General features: G+C 34.9%; 1 protein-coding gene across 2 annotated transcripts; it reads left to right on the plus strand.

Annotated features, from left to right (window-relative positions):
• The first annotated feature begins 1,603 nt into the window (after window positions 1-1,603).
• LOC137956425 (cleavage and polyadenylation specificity factor subunit 3-II) lies at window positions 1,604-16,416 on the plus strand. Of its 2 annotated transcripts, none has more exons than XM_068803914.1 (13): window positions 1,604-1,692; window positions 1,765-1,942; window positions 2,022-2,094; window positions 2,654-2,771; window positions 4,199-4,272; window positions 4,677-4,813; window positions 6,331-6,394; window positions 6,591-6,656; window positions 10,299-10,368; window positions 12,125-12,229; window positions 12,330-12,471; window positions 13,723-13,819; window positions 15,390-16,416. In XM_068803914.1, exons 1-13 carry the CDS (start codon window positions 1,668-1,670, stop codon window positions 16,161-16,163), a joined length of 1,923 nt encoding a protein of 640 aa, XP_068660015.1. In that variant the 5' UTR covers window positions 1,604-1,667; the 3' UTR covers window positions 16,164-16,416. The 2 variants fall into 2 exon arrangements, with proteins under 2 accessions (XP_068660015.1, XP_068660016.1); XM_068803915.1 differs by having other exon boundaries at window positions 6,591-6,620.
• Window positions 16,417-16,587: the final 171 nt, after the last annotated feature.

Here is a 16,587-nt window from a genome sequence, read left to right on the forward strand (position 1 = left end):
AAGAAGGTGTATATAGTTGTAAGGAAACTTCATAATATGATTTTGATGTTTTAGAATGGAGGAAAATGAATCATATTAAATTTCAGGTATTATCTAAGATGGCAGCAGCAGACATCCTTGTAATTCTCATATCCACAGTAGCTTTAGAGTCTACATTTAGTGTTGGTGGTAGAGTAATAGACTCATATCGTTTTTCCTTGGCACCAAATACAGTTCAAGCTTTGATTTGTGGCAGTGATTGGGTTCGGGTTCTTCACAGTGTAAAGAAAAATCAAAAGGTGGAATTCTTTGATTAATTATTTATTATGATATTTTTTAGTTTTATTTATTAAAATTTTGTTTTATGATTACAGCCTGAGAAGAAGAATGTATAGATAATGCTACCAGTTATATGATTTTTCATGTTTCCATGATAATTTTAATATTTTAACTACATCAAGTAACTAGTAGTGGAAGAGTATTTTTTTTATATGACAATAACTAATTTTATTTTTTTGTTTTTGTCATAGGTGGAGATTTTGCTCATGCAGGGACGCATATTATTTTCTAGCATTAAGAGAAACAACTATAGTTTGTAATTTTATAATGGATTTATAATTTTTATTTGGGTGATTGTAAATTGATAGTGATATTTTATTTAATTTTGTTGTGTTTGATTATTGTATGGAGCTTATTTATAATGTTATGCAGTGTATGAAGTGTTTAAACTATTTTATGGAGTGTATAAACAATTTCATGGAGTGTTTGTGGAATGTATAGATAATTTGACGGAGTGTTTATGTAGGTATTATGTATATTGATTATGCCCAATTGTAAGTAGAGCTTATGCCGAATTTTATACAGGTATTATGTACATAGATTATGCTCAATTTTAAGAAAAAGTCATGCCTAATCTTATACATGTATTATATATATAGGTTATGCTTAATTTTATGTAGAGGTCATGCTCAATTTTATGTAAAATATATGTATAATTTTATATACAATTTATTTGATATATATTTTTTGAAAATTTTTAAATGTTTGTTGAGGCTCGAGTTCGGTTAAAATTTTTGGGCTCGAACAACTCGATAACAATTTTAGGCTCGAGACGAGGCTCAACTCGAAATATTTAAATCAAACTCAGCTCAAACATAGGCAGGTTCGGGCTCGGCTCGGCTCGATGCCACCCTACCCGCGTGCAATCTTGTTCCCTTTATGTTATGTTTGGAACCCATAGAAAATAAAAAATAATAAGAATTTAATCATTATTATTTTTAAAATAATATAATGAACAAATTCATATTTTTACTAACTATTTTTGGAATAATAATAATTAAAAAACATTTGATTTGATTTTATTTTATTATCCAGTCTCTATAGTCATTAGCCAATCCTAGTGTCATGGCACAATTTATCATTTTATTTAATATAAAAAATAGTTTATACAAAATTTTATTATTATAAATAGAAAATAATAAAAAGTTAAAAAATTAAATCAAGCTTAGGTACAGGTTGATTTATATAAAAAAAAATTTGTTCCCGCGATTCCGCAAAGAGGGAACCCTTAAAGCATTAAAGAAAGCGCTTAGTTGTAACCGGACCTTTGGCGCCCTGTCCTGAATCGAAGTTGCTTCGTTCTCCAGAAGCCGGAACCTACTTCACGACAGTAGTGCTTCGCAGCAGACATGGCGATTGATAGCCTTGTTCTAGGTCTCTATGTTTCTCTATGGTTTGTCTCTCCGATACTTTTTGTCTATTTTTTCTAACAACTGGGTATGTCAGGCGCTGGACAGGAAGTAGGAAAAAGCTGTGTCGTTGTTTCAATAGGCGGAAAAAGGATAATGTTTGACTGCGGAATGCATATGGGTTATCACGATCACCGCCGCTATCCAGATTTCTCTCTTATATCTCAATCCGGAGATTTCACTTCGGCCATCACTTGCATCATTATCACCCATTTGTAAGTATCTCGCGGTATTTCTTTTAATATTTTTAAATTTTGATTGTTTCTTGTTCGTATATTTAATTTTCTCTTTCAGCCATTTGGATCATGTCGGAGCACTTCCGTACTTCACAGAGGTTTGCGGGTATCATGGGCCTATTTATATGACAGTAAGTTATGCGCCGTCCGTTTTATAGTTCTAATATGGTCGTGGTAGTGTTTGTTGCCTTTAACTACCCTTTTGGTATGTAATAAGGTCAGTAAACCGGGTCTGCAGCTTACTGCATGATGGTGTGGATGCAATAGGCAGCAGTTGTGTGGTCTTGCCTACTCTCCGGGAAAGTCGAGTCTTTAATTGCTTGTTGTGATTCCATCAATTTTCATCAGTTATATGTTTGACTATAATAAATATGGCATCTAATTTATTAGTGAAGAATACAGCATACTGTAATATGTACTTTTGGTAGTACGCTTCTAGAATCTTATGAATTTTGCAGTGGTTTGTTGTTTTTTAAATTTCTTCTGGCCTTTTTTTTTTCCTGGGTCTTTGTGAACTTGTTTCTGGTTACATAGTCTTCATGCAAGCGTGCATGTTGTTAACTACCATGAAGGATTCCTATTTACTCTTGTATTCTGGGTTTTCTTGTAGCTTTCTAGCTTTGGAGCCAACAAAAAATATAAAATTCTGCATGTATTTTTTTCACTTTTGCTGTCGTTTTCCTCATGCAGTACCCAACAAAGGCTTTGGCACCCTTTATGCTGGAGGATTATCGAAAAGTGATGGTAGATAGGAGAGGAGAGCAAGAGTTGTTTAGTTCAGATGACATCATGGAATGTATGAAAAAAGGTGAAGTCATCCATTTTTTAGTGATCAATTTATGCTAGCTCGGTTATCCATTAAAATGGCCACCTTGGCATCTTCTTCTCTACGACAAGGCTTACTGAATAAGGTCAAGAAGACACAAAGCACACGGATTATGGCCAATGTCAAATCAGACACCCTTGGGGTCTATGATAAGTTGGGTCGGACCTGCCACCAAGTCTTCAATGACAATCATGTATCTAGTTGTGGTTTATGAACCAAAAGCTTTGTCCTCCCTTGCAATAAATCCTGCTTAACTGAAAATTATAACTGATAGATTCATAAGCATCGAAGTAGAGCTCACAAATATGAATCCTGTGCCTCATGCTTCTGTTCTTCAGCTGATAAATTTGCTATAATCCTGCTTCTGGTGGTATTGATAATGAGCACTTTAGGTGGCCCAAGAAGCTCCAAAACAGGATAAATGGCTAGATGCGAAAAGGTCCCATTACAACCTTATTGATAGAAAGAAGGAACAATTTATCACCTTTGAGTTTCGTTTCTGAATGATCTTATCTTCACCAAACCCATGGAAGTATTACCATCAATAAGACAGAATGTGACTAGCCAAGGTGGCCGGTACATCTACTGATTAAAGTTTGTGGCAAGGAATTGTTTGCAAGTGCCATCTAAATAAGGTCAAGAAAGATCAATGAGCGTGGATATTCATCAAAACCATTAATCAAGACATAGGTGAGGTATTGTGGAGGACGCTGAAAGTGGGACACACTTTGGAAAAAAAATTCCAGAGCAGAGGGTCTTTTTTTATCTAATTGGAAAAGATGAAAGTTGCAATTACAAGGTATTTGACTAATCTGCCATGTAATTATTGTTATTTTTGAATGGTGGGACATGATTTCACTGAAGGGAAGAGTGAATACAACAGAGACCCCCCCAATGGAGGGGAGGGACAAAAGGAATATGCCACTAACAAAGAAACAAAAGGATACAACTCAAAGTCAAGACCTAATGGATAGCAAAGTGAGGGAGACGCCTTCAAGATTCAATTTCGAGTAGTCATCTTGTTGATTGGTCCAATTCAGGACTCGAGTAGCCATATTGCTGATGGGTCCAATTCAGGACCTACTTAAGTTAGAATCGGAACTAGCAGTCACATTTCTCTAATTTTTCTAATAACAAACCCCAGTTGATTAATTTTTAATCAACTATTACTCAAGAGTGTGTCTTTTGGTGTTAAGTAGCCTGTTTTACAGGACTGAAGGAGAGTGATGGACGCTGCTGTGTCTTGCAGCAGTAAAACAAATACTTTGGCTAAAGAAATACATTAAGACCAATGGTGTTACTCCAAACATCAAGAAAAAGAATTTTCATTCACTTTTGAATATGTAATTACTCTATCTTATGATATCTGTTTGTGAAGGTTCATGTTTTTTGGTCCTTTTATTTTGCAGTTATACCTGTGGATTTGAAGCAGACAGTGCAGGTTGATAGTGATCTTCAAATTCGTGCTTACTATGCTGGTCACGTATGTTCTTTCATCTTTTGTTGATATCCTAGAGTATCAGGGAGGTTATGCAAAATGAATATTGGCGGTGTTATAAATTTTTGAGGATTTAAGGTTAATTAAACAGTGCAGAAAAACTGAATTAGCCTGGATGCTTGTTTTCAAGGACCATAATTTTCAATTATAAGGACCTTGAAGAGAAATCTATGAAGCTTAGTCCTGATAGTCATGATGATGGAAATTGGAGCAGGAAACCCTAAGCAAGTGACAAACACATCCATTACTTGTTCAAATTCATTATGTAAATATATCGTATAATATGCTATTGTGTCACTTCTATATCCATCGAAGTGACACCATTGATATTGACATGAGAAATCCACTTCTTTTCTTGCTGTTGATCAGTTACTGTGTTTCACAATTAGGTTCTTGGAGCAGCGATGTTTTATGCCAAGGTTGGGGAAAGTGCTATGGTGTATACTGGAGATTATAACATGACACCTGATCGGCATCTTGGAGCAGCTCAAATTGATCATTTGCAGTTGGACCTCCTTATAACAGAGTAAGAGCCTGTCTGGCAATTTTGGCTTGATCGTGTGAAAGCCTATTCAGCCTTGTTAACTAATATCAACGCAATCTTGTTGTTCTTTACTTATAGCTTTTCATGCTTCATTTTGAAGACACATGTGGTTCTTTATTGTTTTCAAATAGGGGACTTGATATCCTACATTTTTTCTCATATTGGAGATTCCCTAAACTTTTTTGAGTTGTCATCCTAATGCCATCTTCTTTTTATGTACTGCTCTATACTTCTTCTTTTTTTAGTGATACTTTACAAGCATGTTATACACAAAATGATAGAAAACTCCAACTAACAAGTAATTATCCTTGGGGCTTGAGGTTTCTCCTCCCCCAATTGTACTCTTGTTCTTTTTTTAATGAATTCAACTATTAAAAGTATCTAAGATGTTATATGAACTTCAAATTTTTTCGGAAAAATATAGATGAAGAAATCTTGTATGATGTGATAACAGTTATATTTATTTCTTTGGACAAAAAAATTCATTACCATCCCTTTGAACTCTGTATTCTTCATGTAATATGATGAAAAATGTGACTCCTATCAGCATTAGAATAAGCCTGTTCCATTATAGTAAGCATGTGCTATTATCTCTGAATAGAGTTTCTTTGCCATTTGTTGAATGATGTATAGCTCAAGGGGCAATTCATATATGTAGTTGTGTAGTCTAGTGTTCCTTGATATCCTTCACTCTTTGGCTTGGTGGGAGTGCTTTTAAGAGCTGAGGTTTTAACACCTTTATTTGTCTGATCTGAGAAGATGTAACAACACTCTCTGCCCTCATGAACCTCTCGTATGCAGCGGTGAGTGTGGGCACATCAGCACTTGACAACATCTATGTCCGAAATGTCTCATATTTAGGGCATATGCATGAAGACATCCGACAATTTTGACTTCTTTTTGCTTTCATAACTCTTGATTATTAGCAGTGTGTAGATGATACATACTAGTTTCTTGTAACAAAGTTGTCATTTCACTGAATGACGATGTGGAAGAGGCCAAGTAGGGATGGAGGAAGTCGAGGTCATTCAACACTAATTCTTATCAAGATTTACCATATGTTTTTGACTTGAAGATCATTGCTCTTATTGATGCTTACGGCATGATATTCTTCATATAATCTGGATTTTCTTATTTAGCATATTATTAAAACTTGAAACTATATTTTGATAGAAACAATGTGGAAATATGTCAATATCTAGAAAACAATCCATGTATATCTGCTACTTGGAGGTAGCAGTGTTCTAACTTCCAAGATGCATTGTTAGTTCTCCGTGGTTAATTCCTTGAAGTTGTTTTGACTTTACTCTCCCTCTCTCTCTCTCTCTCTTTCCCTCTCTCTGACACACACATATGCACACACACGCACACGCACTCAAATACAAAAAAGATGTATTTTCTTTTAGAGTTGCCTTGGTTTGTGCTACTCTTTACTCTTATTGTATGCTTTTTGTGCTGGGTACTTGACAATTATGAAACTGATTTATACATCTTCATAGATCTACATATGCAACGACCACACGGGATTCAAAATATGCTCGTGAAAGGGAGTTTATAAAAGCTGTACGTTGATGTACACACCTTTTCATAGTTCTGGATTTCTCATTGTTTATGATTTTGATGCATTGTCCTATTTTCTCTCGTATCTTTCTTTATTGTATGGTAGCATTCATGTTTCTAAAAAAGCTCACCGAAGTCTTTGGGATGTTCTTTATTTGGTTTTGCTGTCACTCATTGTTCATAAATGTGTGGTCCACAGGTTCATAAGTGTGTTGCAGGTGGGGGAAAGGTGCTTATTCCAACTTTTGCTTTGGGAAGAGCGCAGGTGTCTTCATACTTTCTCTCATACTTAGTGTTATTTTGCTTTAGTCTGTAGGTTCTGTATTATGTTCTGTTATACATCTAATTGTGATATTAATCAACAATGACAGAGGAGTAATGCAGTTACTTCAGACCTCATAATGATATGTATCCTCTAGTTTAACAATGACACGAGTTGACATGTAAAAGTTAATTGTGACAATAATAATAATAATAATAATAATAATAATAATAATAATAGTAATAATAATAATAAATAAATAATAAATTGTTGGTGCTAATAAGTTGCCCGAAACTTCTCATTTAGCTTAGTTTCTCATTGGAAATAACTGGTGGAGGTGGAGCTATTTGGGACGCTATAGGTAATATCCTCCTTATTTTTTCTGCACCTTTTGGCTTATGTGATTGTTTAATGGTAGAACTGAAGGCCCCTCTTTGAGGTTTGAGACTCTATTTGGCACACTTCTATTTTCCTTTAATAATTGATGGAGACTTTTTGGTGGTTATAAGTTGGGTTTCAAGGAAGATGAATCCCCTGGGAAGATTTCTCTCGTACTTTGATGAAGTAATGGATATCTCTAGTAGCTTAAACATTTCTTCGTGCCATACATTCAGACATGCCAAGGGGTTGGCAATGATAAATCTCATTTGAATTTGATTGCTATTGGATGTTTGTAGAAGAGTTCAAGCTGCCTTAAATAAGCGGAATGTTAAGCAACTGAATGTTTCAAGAGGTAAAGAAGTAGAAATATCCTCCTTGACTGAAACAAAACACAATGTTCAAGTAGGGAGAAAATAGGAGGTCTTCTTTGAAGTATTTGCCATGACTTGGGACTCATGATGAGGTGTTGTTCTCTGTAGGAATCACTTGGAGAGCTTGAAATGTTGACATGTGGACATAAAAATGTGTTTTATTATCATGCCTTTCAAACTAAGTAATGGTAGACTCTTTCTTTAGCTTGACTCATAGAAGTCGAAATGGAGTTTTGGCAAAAGGCTTGGTGAAAACGTCTGCAACTTATTTGGAAGTTGAAATATGTTGAATGTAGAGACTTTAAATATTGAACATTAACGAACAAAAGGATAATTCATTGCAATTTGTTTGCTCTGAGAATGATGAACAAGATTAGTCGTAAGAAAGGTGATATTAAGATTATCACAATAAATAAGGGGTTTGAAATAAGTAATATGAAAGCCATTTAAAATATTTTGAACCATAGAAGTTCATCATAAGTAGAGGCATCCCAGAATGACTAGCCACTTAGAAGGTCTATTGCTCAACCTTATAAACCTACATTTTTCTTAACACTTATCTATCTGGAACTATTCCCACTCCCCTTCACAGTCTCTACTGTCATGAACCTAACTCCTATAAGGTTGCTTTAACCCTTCCTTTTTTGGAAGGTCAAAATTTGAACCCTTGCTACTATAACATACCTAGGACCTTGTTTCTCCCTCTAGTGTGAATTTTGTTTGCTCATGTTGAGTTTTTTCTAATCAAATTGAATCTTAGGGGCTTCATAAAAAGACAAAAATCCCATCTTGGCTTCATAAAAAGACAAAAATCCCATCTTGTTGGCAACTTCTTGACATTGTCTTTGATAATACCTTTATCCCTGTTGCTAAACTCCAACCATCTTTATGGTGAATTCTAAATCAATTTGATATTAATAACGTTTTTGATGACTTAAATGAACAGTTTATATGAAACAACCACTAGGTTCTTGGCACCCTAATTTTCTATACTATGTTTATAAGTTTCAAAAGGCTTTGTTTAGAGTAAGGCTCATCCTTCCTTATTTACTGCTCTTCTCAAGGTACAAGTTTCTTACTCTTTTACATTGATGATATTTTTGCTGGTTGTTCTAGTCCATCTTTATTTTACCCAATATTTACAATAGTTAGGCCAGAATTTTCTGTTGAAAACTTAGGTCGTTTAGATTACTTTCTTGGTATTCAAGTATCCTTTACTTCCCTTGGTATTCTTCTTCATCAACATAAATACTTAAATGAACTTCTTGTTACTCTACAATTACTTAAAATCATCTTCAGGTAACTCTTTAGTTGCCTATTCTGATGCTGATTTGGCTGTGTCCCACCACTAGTGGCTCTACTGGATTTTTTATTTATCTTGGTCCTAATTTAATCTCGCGGTTCTCTAGAAACAAAAAGAATGTTTCTTGGTCTAGCATTGAAGCTGAATATCGAGCCCTTGCCTCTATTTATACTAAATTGCTATGGATTCAATATTATCCTAATAATCTTCATATTTTTTATTCAAACCTCTTATTATTGTGATAATTTCAATGCTACTTTTCTTATAGCTAATACTATTCATCATTCACGGTGTAGACATGTTACTATAAATTATCACTTTGTTTGTGGATGAGTCAATTTGGGTGATCTTCACATTCGATGCATTTTGTCCACTAGCCAAATTGCATACATTTTTACTAAACCACTTGCTAAAGCCTGTTTTCAACTTCTTCCACAAACTAAAACAACCATTTGACCTTGCTTAGATTGAAGAAGGGGCATGATAAGCTAGCGTAATTTCGTGTAATTTTATACATCTACATGTCATGGTCTCAAGCTCTCCAAATGGCTTTAAGTGGTTCTTCCTCAACATTCCTACATGGCATACCACCTCAATTCATCTCATCTAGTGGAGCAAAACTTTCTCAATGTTGCACTCCTATTTTCTCTCACACTTAATGATCTTTTTGTTTTTTAGTCAAAGGGAAATTTTCTCCTCTTTTATCTTTCCTGTGGTTGTAACTTCTTAAATTCTTTAATGTTGCGTAGAATTCTGCCTATTTAAGGCAGCTTGTAATCACTTGTATACAATGAGTTCTTAAAATTCAAATAGATTTATCAGCAGATTCTCTCTAGGTAAGGAAAGTGTTATTAGGCAAGATCTTTTTGTTGGCACATCTCTTCCTATTTGATTTTTCATCTCCTCATTGTGTACATTTACTCTTGATGTAATTTTCTCCTAGGAGTTCTCTTAATGAAAATTCTTTTCTCATTGCTTTTAAAGAAAAAGATATTACCATGTTTGAAAGTTATGCGTTTATTCTTTGTTACATCCAAGCTTGGAGAGAGACTAAAAAGCCATCTAGCTTTATGGCTGAAGATGTAAAAGAATTCCTTGACATTAGTCATGACGAGGAATGAGCAAAGAAGTTCAGATCAGATAGGCATGCTTAGAAATGGTTGGATTCAACTGTTACTGAAATCTAGAGTTAGATTCAAGAAGATTGATTTGACCTCTAGCTTAATGATCACATGGTGGGTGTGTGGTGTGAGGATCTGCGAAATCATGATCAAATAAGAAGTCTGATCCAGATATTAGCTATTTTCAATCTGGATTATATCTACTTGAATCCGTCTTCTCCTTAGAGATCTATTATCTTTATTATTAGAGGTATAGTTGTATTTTTAGGTACCCAAATGCTTCTATTACAGTCTTCATAGGTTTTTAGAGAATATATATACCTCGTTTCTTGAAGCCTCACATGTACAAATAGTTGCATTAGTTGGCGTTGCTGGCTTTTCCTTGCTGATTATATTTTTTTTCACTTTTCTCTTATTGTCACCTTTTTCAAAAAAAAATTAATTGAAATGATTTTCATGTTTCGTGAAGGAGCTCTGCATAATATTGGATGATTACTGGGAGCGGATGAATCTTAAGGTTCCCATCTACTTTTCTGCTGGTAAGTTTGCATAAACACATTGTTTATTTAGTTTCTTATAAACAAAAGAAATATTCTTATTGCTTGGAATAAATTATTTACACTGTTGGAGTACTGAGACTGGTTGTTTGGGTTTTAAAAAATGTGAAATTGTGAAAATAAAGGTCATCAGGTGAAAGATGGTGTGATTCAGCTGCAGAGTTGGATAACTAAATAGAATCAGGGCTTGAAACTTTGAAAGAAATAAGAGCTACTGTAAGACATGTTTGAGGAGTTAGACTTTCTGTCTCTGTCCTTTGGCTTGTCGGTTGATGTCTAGCTTATATTGTGGGTGCTTAAACACGGCAGAAATGAGGCTTTATTGTTAGTGCTTAGCCAAGGTTGAAAAGAGGTGTTAATTATAGTAGTTGAACTGAAGCAGAGAGCATGTTGTTATTTTGTAAAGAAAAAATTTGCAGGTTTAAAATCCTATGATTGACCTGGTCTTTCATATTCTCTGGGTTATTTTTCAACAAAATTCTTTTCTTCTATCCCGAACCATAATTTCTTTTGAGTCTAGATTTTTCAAACTCTACAAGAGAATTGTTGCAATTCATTCTCTGATGTGGATACTTGCTAGTTTTCTATTTTACCTGTATGTTCGAAGTGCAAACTGACCATCTCTATATTTTTCTACTTTTGGGCCTACACTAAATAGATCTAACTATGAACAATTCCAGGATCATGGGAAAACATTTATCTTACTGAGTTGTCTGTAAAATCCTTTTTTGTTTGAACTTGTGAAATGAAATGCAATAATTAGATGCAATAGGAGAGCAACATCGGTCAGCTCTCAACGGGTGCATCTCCCACTACAAGACTCTGACTAGATACCCGTTCCTTGGTTAACTTATCTACATTGCTATTGGCAGAAGGATACCATTGCTGCCAAACAATTTGAAGAGGGATACAAAATTCTTTGAGTTCATCCAATATATGCCTAAGCTGCCATGGGGAAGGGATGTTCTTTTGGAAACAGTTTGCCACCAATGCTGAATCTCCTTCTAGGAGAAGTGCTGAACATTTTTAGATCTGCTAACAGAGCTTTTATTTCTGCTTCACTAGAATTGCAAAGCCCTGCTGGCCCAGTACAGGCCAGGAGATTTGCCAGTCAAATTTTACCATGGTACAGGTTCAACATTCAAAAGAAAAAAAGCCCTTCACCATGGTTACATTGAGAATCTCAAGGTTGCTAAAGTTAATTATATCTTGGTGTCAAATCCAGGGTCATTCAATTCTTTAATTGACTCTCTCAGAGAAGATGGATATCCTGCCAAAATTTGTGCCAGCATCATGATCATTTGGAGCCCTACATCTCTATGAATACATTTTTAAGCAATATGATGAAGTGTCTTGATTTGTCTTCTGCCAGTGTTACTGACAAACAATTTTAGTACCTTTAAAACCCAGAAGAGAGTTGTTCTTGGAACACATGGACCTTTTGCCACATCTTTATTTACCTAGAAACCGGAAACACTATTTATTTACATAATTGTCTAAGCTACTCATTTTCAATGGTTAATGGTGGGTCTGAAGAATTATTTGCCCCTAATAAATATTTTCCTTCAGTGAAATGCAAATGCCATGCAATTTTATTGGACCAAATAAGAAAATCTTTTGTATTTTAAGTGCTGCGTTATGTTGATATTTTGAATCTTTGTCCAGTTTTGGAAAATACTGGATCTTTAACTAGTCCTGTCCTCATTTTGCATCTATTTGATCATAAAATATTTATCAGGTTTGACCATTCAAGCAAATGTATACTATAAGATGCTTATTGGATGGACAAGTCAAAAGATCAAAAGCACATATGCAACGCGAAATGCATTTGACTTCAAGCATGGTAAGTATAGTTATACTATTATTGTCTATTCTTTTTTATTTAACACAGATAGTGTTATGACAAGCTCCAAGAAATGTGTGCATGACCTTGCAGTTTGCAGTTTGCAGTTTTGATCGATCTCTGATCAATGCTCCTGGGCCATGTGTTCTCTTTGCCACACCTGGGATGATCAGTGGTGGTTTTTCCCTTGAGGTGTTCAAGCAGTGGGCTCCATCTGAACTGAACCTTATTACTCTTCCAGGGTAATAAAGCTTGTATATGAATTCTTTTTTTTTGGAATTTACTTAGCATTGAGGATTATTCTTTTGTGTTATCTATGGCTTAATTTGCAGATTTAGGCATTATTTGAATTTTAGATAGAATAGTATTTCTTTTCTTTGTATTCGAGATCCAGTCGACAACTCTATAAGGTCTTTTTTTGTTCATTATATTAGCTTTTTATTGTTCACTTGGAACACCAGAAATAAAAGCTAGAAAATGCTTGTTTAGAGTGGAAATTGCTAAAATTATAATGGCAAAAAAGGTATTTTGAAGTACGTGTATAAGGTCAGTTTTTATGTTGATATGATTATTGTTAAGAAAAGGCCCTCAACACTTGTAATTACATTGCAAAGGAACCTTATATGAGAGAGAGAGAGAGAGAGAGGCAGTTCTGGCACTCATTAGAGGACATAAATGCCCCTCTGTTAACCTCATAACTCCCTGATTAAAACAGAATAAACTAAAAACTGAACCATCTAACTCCCTACAAAGACGAACATACTCCTGCTCTAGAGGGACAATCTCATAAGGATGAAATGTCCAAATTACCCTTTTTATACAATTCAACACTTTAAAAGGTGGACTAACAGAGTACCATTATTGAAATAAAAAGGAAATTGTGGACTGTTTTTCTGGGGTTCAGGCTATGAACAAGATTCTTGAGTTCTTGCTAACTTCAGTTATATGGTGACTCATCCTCTTTGGGTCTCAAGATTAACTTTACCTTGGGGAAGAAACAAGACTTTGGAAGTGGTGTTCTTGGTATTTTACTTTGCCATCCCAGCTACATGTTATTGGCAAACGTCAGCCATGTGACAAGATAAAAGATTTACGAAAAAACATACACCAGTGGCTTAGCTGGTCCTGTTCCTATATAATGTTTTTGCTCCTTATCAGTAAGTCGTCTCCTTTTCTGGCAATAAAATATCTCCTAGATACAATTCCTAAGAAACTGTTGTTTTTTTCTTTTCTTTTTTAACAGTGTGGTTTGGTTTGCGAGGTCTTGGTAATTTTCTAGTCTCTTTTTAGCTTTTTTTTGTGGGTGTCTGTCGCTGCCCTGTGCTTAAGGGTGACCTTTTTTGTATTCTTCCCCTTTTCTTAATGAAATTCTCATTGTTAAAAAAAAAACATGAAAAGAATTATCAGTTTGATAATATATCTCAGTACTATTTCAAAAAATAAAAAAGAATTATCAGTTTGAATCTTATATCAATAGTTTTTGTTTTTGTTAGGTATTGTGTTGCTGGAACCGTTGGACACAAGTTGATGTCAGGAAAACCTACCAGGGTTGATCTCGACAAGGACACAAAAATTGATGTTCGCTGCCAGGTTTAATGTCTCTCCTATCTTTTTATATTAAAGCATGAAAACCGAAAGGAGATAAAATGAAAGTACTTTGTTACCATTTCTTTGTTTCCATTTAATGGGCACCTAGTGCAAACTTGTTTCTGTTTCCAGTTTTATCCCTAAGATTAAACAAAAAAATGCAACCTTGTATGATAAGGCATGGGTACAATAAATGGGTTAATATATATCCGGAAGCCACTGTCCTCTCAAATATAGTACAACAAATCTCTGCAGTTCTACAAAATATGTGACTGGGGATCTAGTAAAGCTGTTTAAAATGTTGTTCAGATTTTGTCTCAATTGTTAATATAGATATCCCATGGCCCTATCAAGTCTTAAGAGAATTCCAATTTCTGTCTGTTTTGCACACTTTGGTTGGCAATCTACCTTCCTACCTGTTGCATGTGTCGATGTGAAGCTGGTGGAATGTATTGTTTCAGTAAGACTACAGTCCATCCGTAAATTAAAATCTGCCATGTCATGTAATGATCAGTGCGAAAATCACGTTGGAGGTCTTGCAATTCCAGAAAAAAAAATCATTTTGGAGGTTAATGATATCCATTATTTGTTACCTCATATAAAATAGATGAAGAAACTGACGTCTGAATCTGAGAACTGAATATGCTTTGGAGTTCTATGTTGGAAGGCAACTTGATGTGATTTGAGTGCCAATGCTTCAAAACTGTAAATGTGAGTGCAGGGATGCATGGAATCTTCTGCCTACTTCATTGTGACCCCAAGCTTGTTTTATTAGAGGACCAAATATTAAAGTGTTTAAACATCGATATCAGCTATGTGGAACAAGCTAAAGGTACAAGAGTTTTCAGCCCTGGTGATGTTGTGAAAGATGTGTCAGTTGTTTTGTTCCAAAATGCTGCAAAGAACTGGTACCTGTTGTTTGTCTTGTTTGGATAACTCTTTACAAAACTTGCTTTGTTGTGCTTTAAATACCCGGATCTGCATATATAGTTATAAGTCTTTTCAAGCAAGTTTTCATCCTAGAGTGAAACTCTAGGGACTCTTCTGCTAATGCAAAGGAGTCGTTTTACAAACCAGTGCTAGCGGATTCTTAAAGTAGTTAATCAACTTATTGATACGACTATTTCTTATTATTGCATGGTTTATTTTATATTTGTTACAGTTTAGTAGACATTAGTCCCTTATTTCTTATATTTTATCGTAGAAGGGTTTACTTATATTACAGATGTAATTGGGACTTACATGCAATTATTTTGATATATAAAATTGAACGTGGAAGGCCACAATGGTCAGAGCATTTTTACCAAATCTGTTCGTCATAAAAGGAGAGAGTGCTCTCTCCCCGCTGTGTCTCCCTCTTCTCACTCACAATTCTCTTGTTCTTTATCCTTAATTACAAAGTCTTCTCTAGTTTCCCCTGAAACTCGGTGTTTCCTTTTGCAGAAATGTTGCTTTTCTCTAGCTTCCCCATGGAGAATGTTTATCTTTTTCAATAATTTCTATCTGTGGGAAATGTTTCAATTTTTTTTTTTTTTTATGCATACTTACATTATGTGTCTGGTGTTGTGACCAGATTCATCAGCTTTCTTTTAGTCCTCATACTGATGCAAAAGGGATCATGGATCTGGTTCGATTTCTTCGCCCTAAACATGTATTGCTAGTCCATGGTGAGAAGCCCAAGATGGCCGTGCTGAAAGGGAAAATTCAGTCTGAATTGGGGATTCAATGTTACGACCCTGCAAATAATGAGACTATCCAAGTTCCTTCAACACAAACTGTGAAAGTAAATGTCACAAAGTCTTTTGTCAAGAAGCAATTTTGTGAAATAATTAGGCATACAGATGGCAATTTGGGATGTAACTCCACTGCAGTTTTGGACGAGAAGAAAATTTTATCCTTGCTACAGATAAGAGATGAAAGGGTGGCTGAGGGTATCTTGGTAATGGAGAAATCCAAAAAGGCGAGAATGATGAATGATGATGAACTTCTTCCAATTTTGGGGCTCAAAGAACACAAAGTTGAATTAGGTTATTGTTTTCCTATTTTGATTCAGATTTCCTCTACAAGATTTCAAAGCAATGCATCTCACACATTCTCTTGGCTACACAAACTGTTCCAAAAGCTGAGTATTGAAGACGAGTTCAAGACTGTCCAAGAATTTTCTGATCATCTCAAGGTGGGTTGCTTCCAAGTGTGCGTATGTCCAAAGGAGAGGTGTTCTTTCAGGACTGATGAACTTAAAGAAGGAAAGCCAGCAATATGTTTTTGCTGCACATGGTCAGTTGAGGATGAAAAACTTGCTCAGAAAGTTATTTCGTTCATGAAGGGTTTAGAGCTGGGCATTTAATGAGCTTTATATCTGATCCTGCTGAAGTGCTCATGAAAGTTGAAGCTTTTTTTTTTTTTTAAAAAGTGGAAGGTAAATTAATTTTGTTACACATATTAAGTCAGTCTTGTAGCAAAATAGACTACAGAGTCATCATAGTCTAATGTGCTTTAATTTATGTGTATGTAAAGTATCCAATTCAATACACAGCTTACCTTCTTTCTCCTTATTTCTCTACTAAGTATATAATGTGACAGCTCGAGTGCAGCATATCTTCTACAAGGTGAACTAGTTTTCTTTTTCTGTTTTTCTTTCTTCTCTTTAAAGACAGATACTAGTCAAATTTACACTATTTTCTGTCTCTACTCTTGAGGAATTCTACAAGGTGACTAACTTCTCCAGTAGTTGCGAGTATAATTAATCCTCAGAAACAAATTTGATCTCA

The sequence above is a fragment of the Aristolochia californica genome, unplaced genomic scaffold (assembly GCF_029961685.1).
Source record: "Aristolochia californica isolate CCGP_79_NKW_82.1479 unplaced genomic scaffold, dmAriCali1.0.hap1 SCAF_2, whole genome shotgun sequence".
In the NCBI taxonomy this organism is placed as follows: domain Eukaryota; kingdom Viridiplantae; phylum Streptophyta; class Magnoliopsida; order Piperales; family Aristolochiaceae; genus Aristolochia; species Aristolochia californica.

What these genes read in the sequence shown, in the direction of transcription:
- LOC137956425 (XM_068803914.1), top strand. Translation starts at nt 1,668, where the DNA reads ATGGCGATTGATAGCCTTGTTCTAG. An exon ending in GATTGATAGCCTTGTTCTAG is followed by an intron (nt 1,693 to 1,764) that starts GTCTCTATGTTT and finishes TGGGTATGTCAG; the next exon opens with GCGCTGGACAGGAAGTAGGA. An exon ending in CATGGAATGTATGAAAAAAG is followed by an intron (nt 2,772 to 4,198) that starts GTGAAGTCATCC and finishes TTTATTTTGCAG; the next exon opens with TTATACCTGTGGATTTGAAG.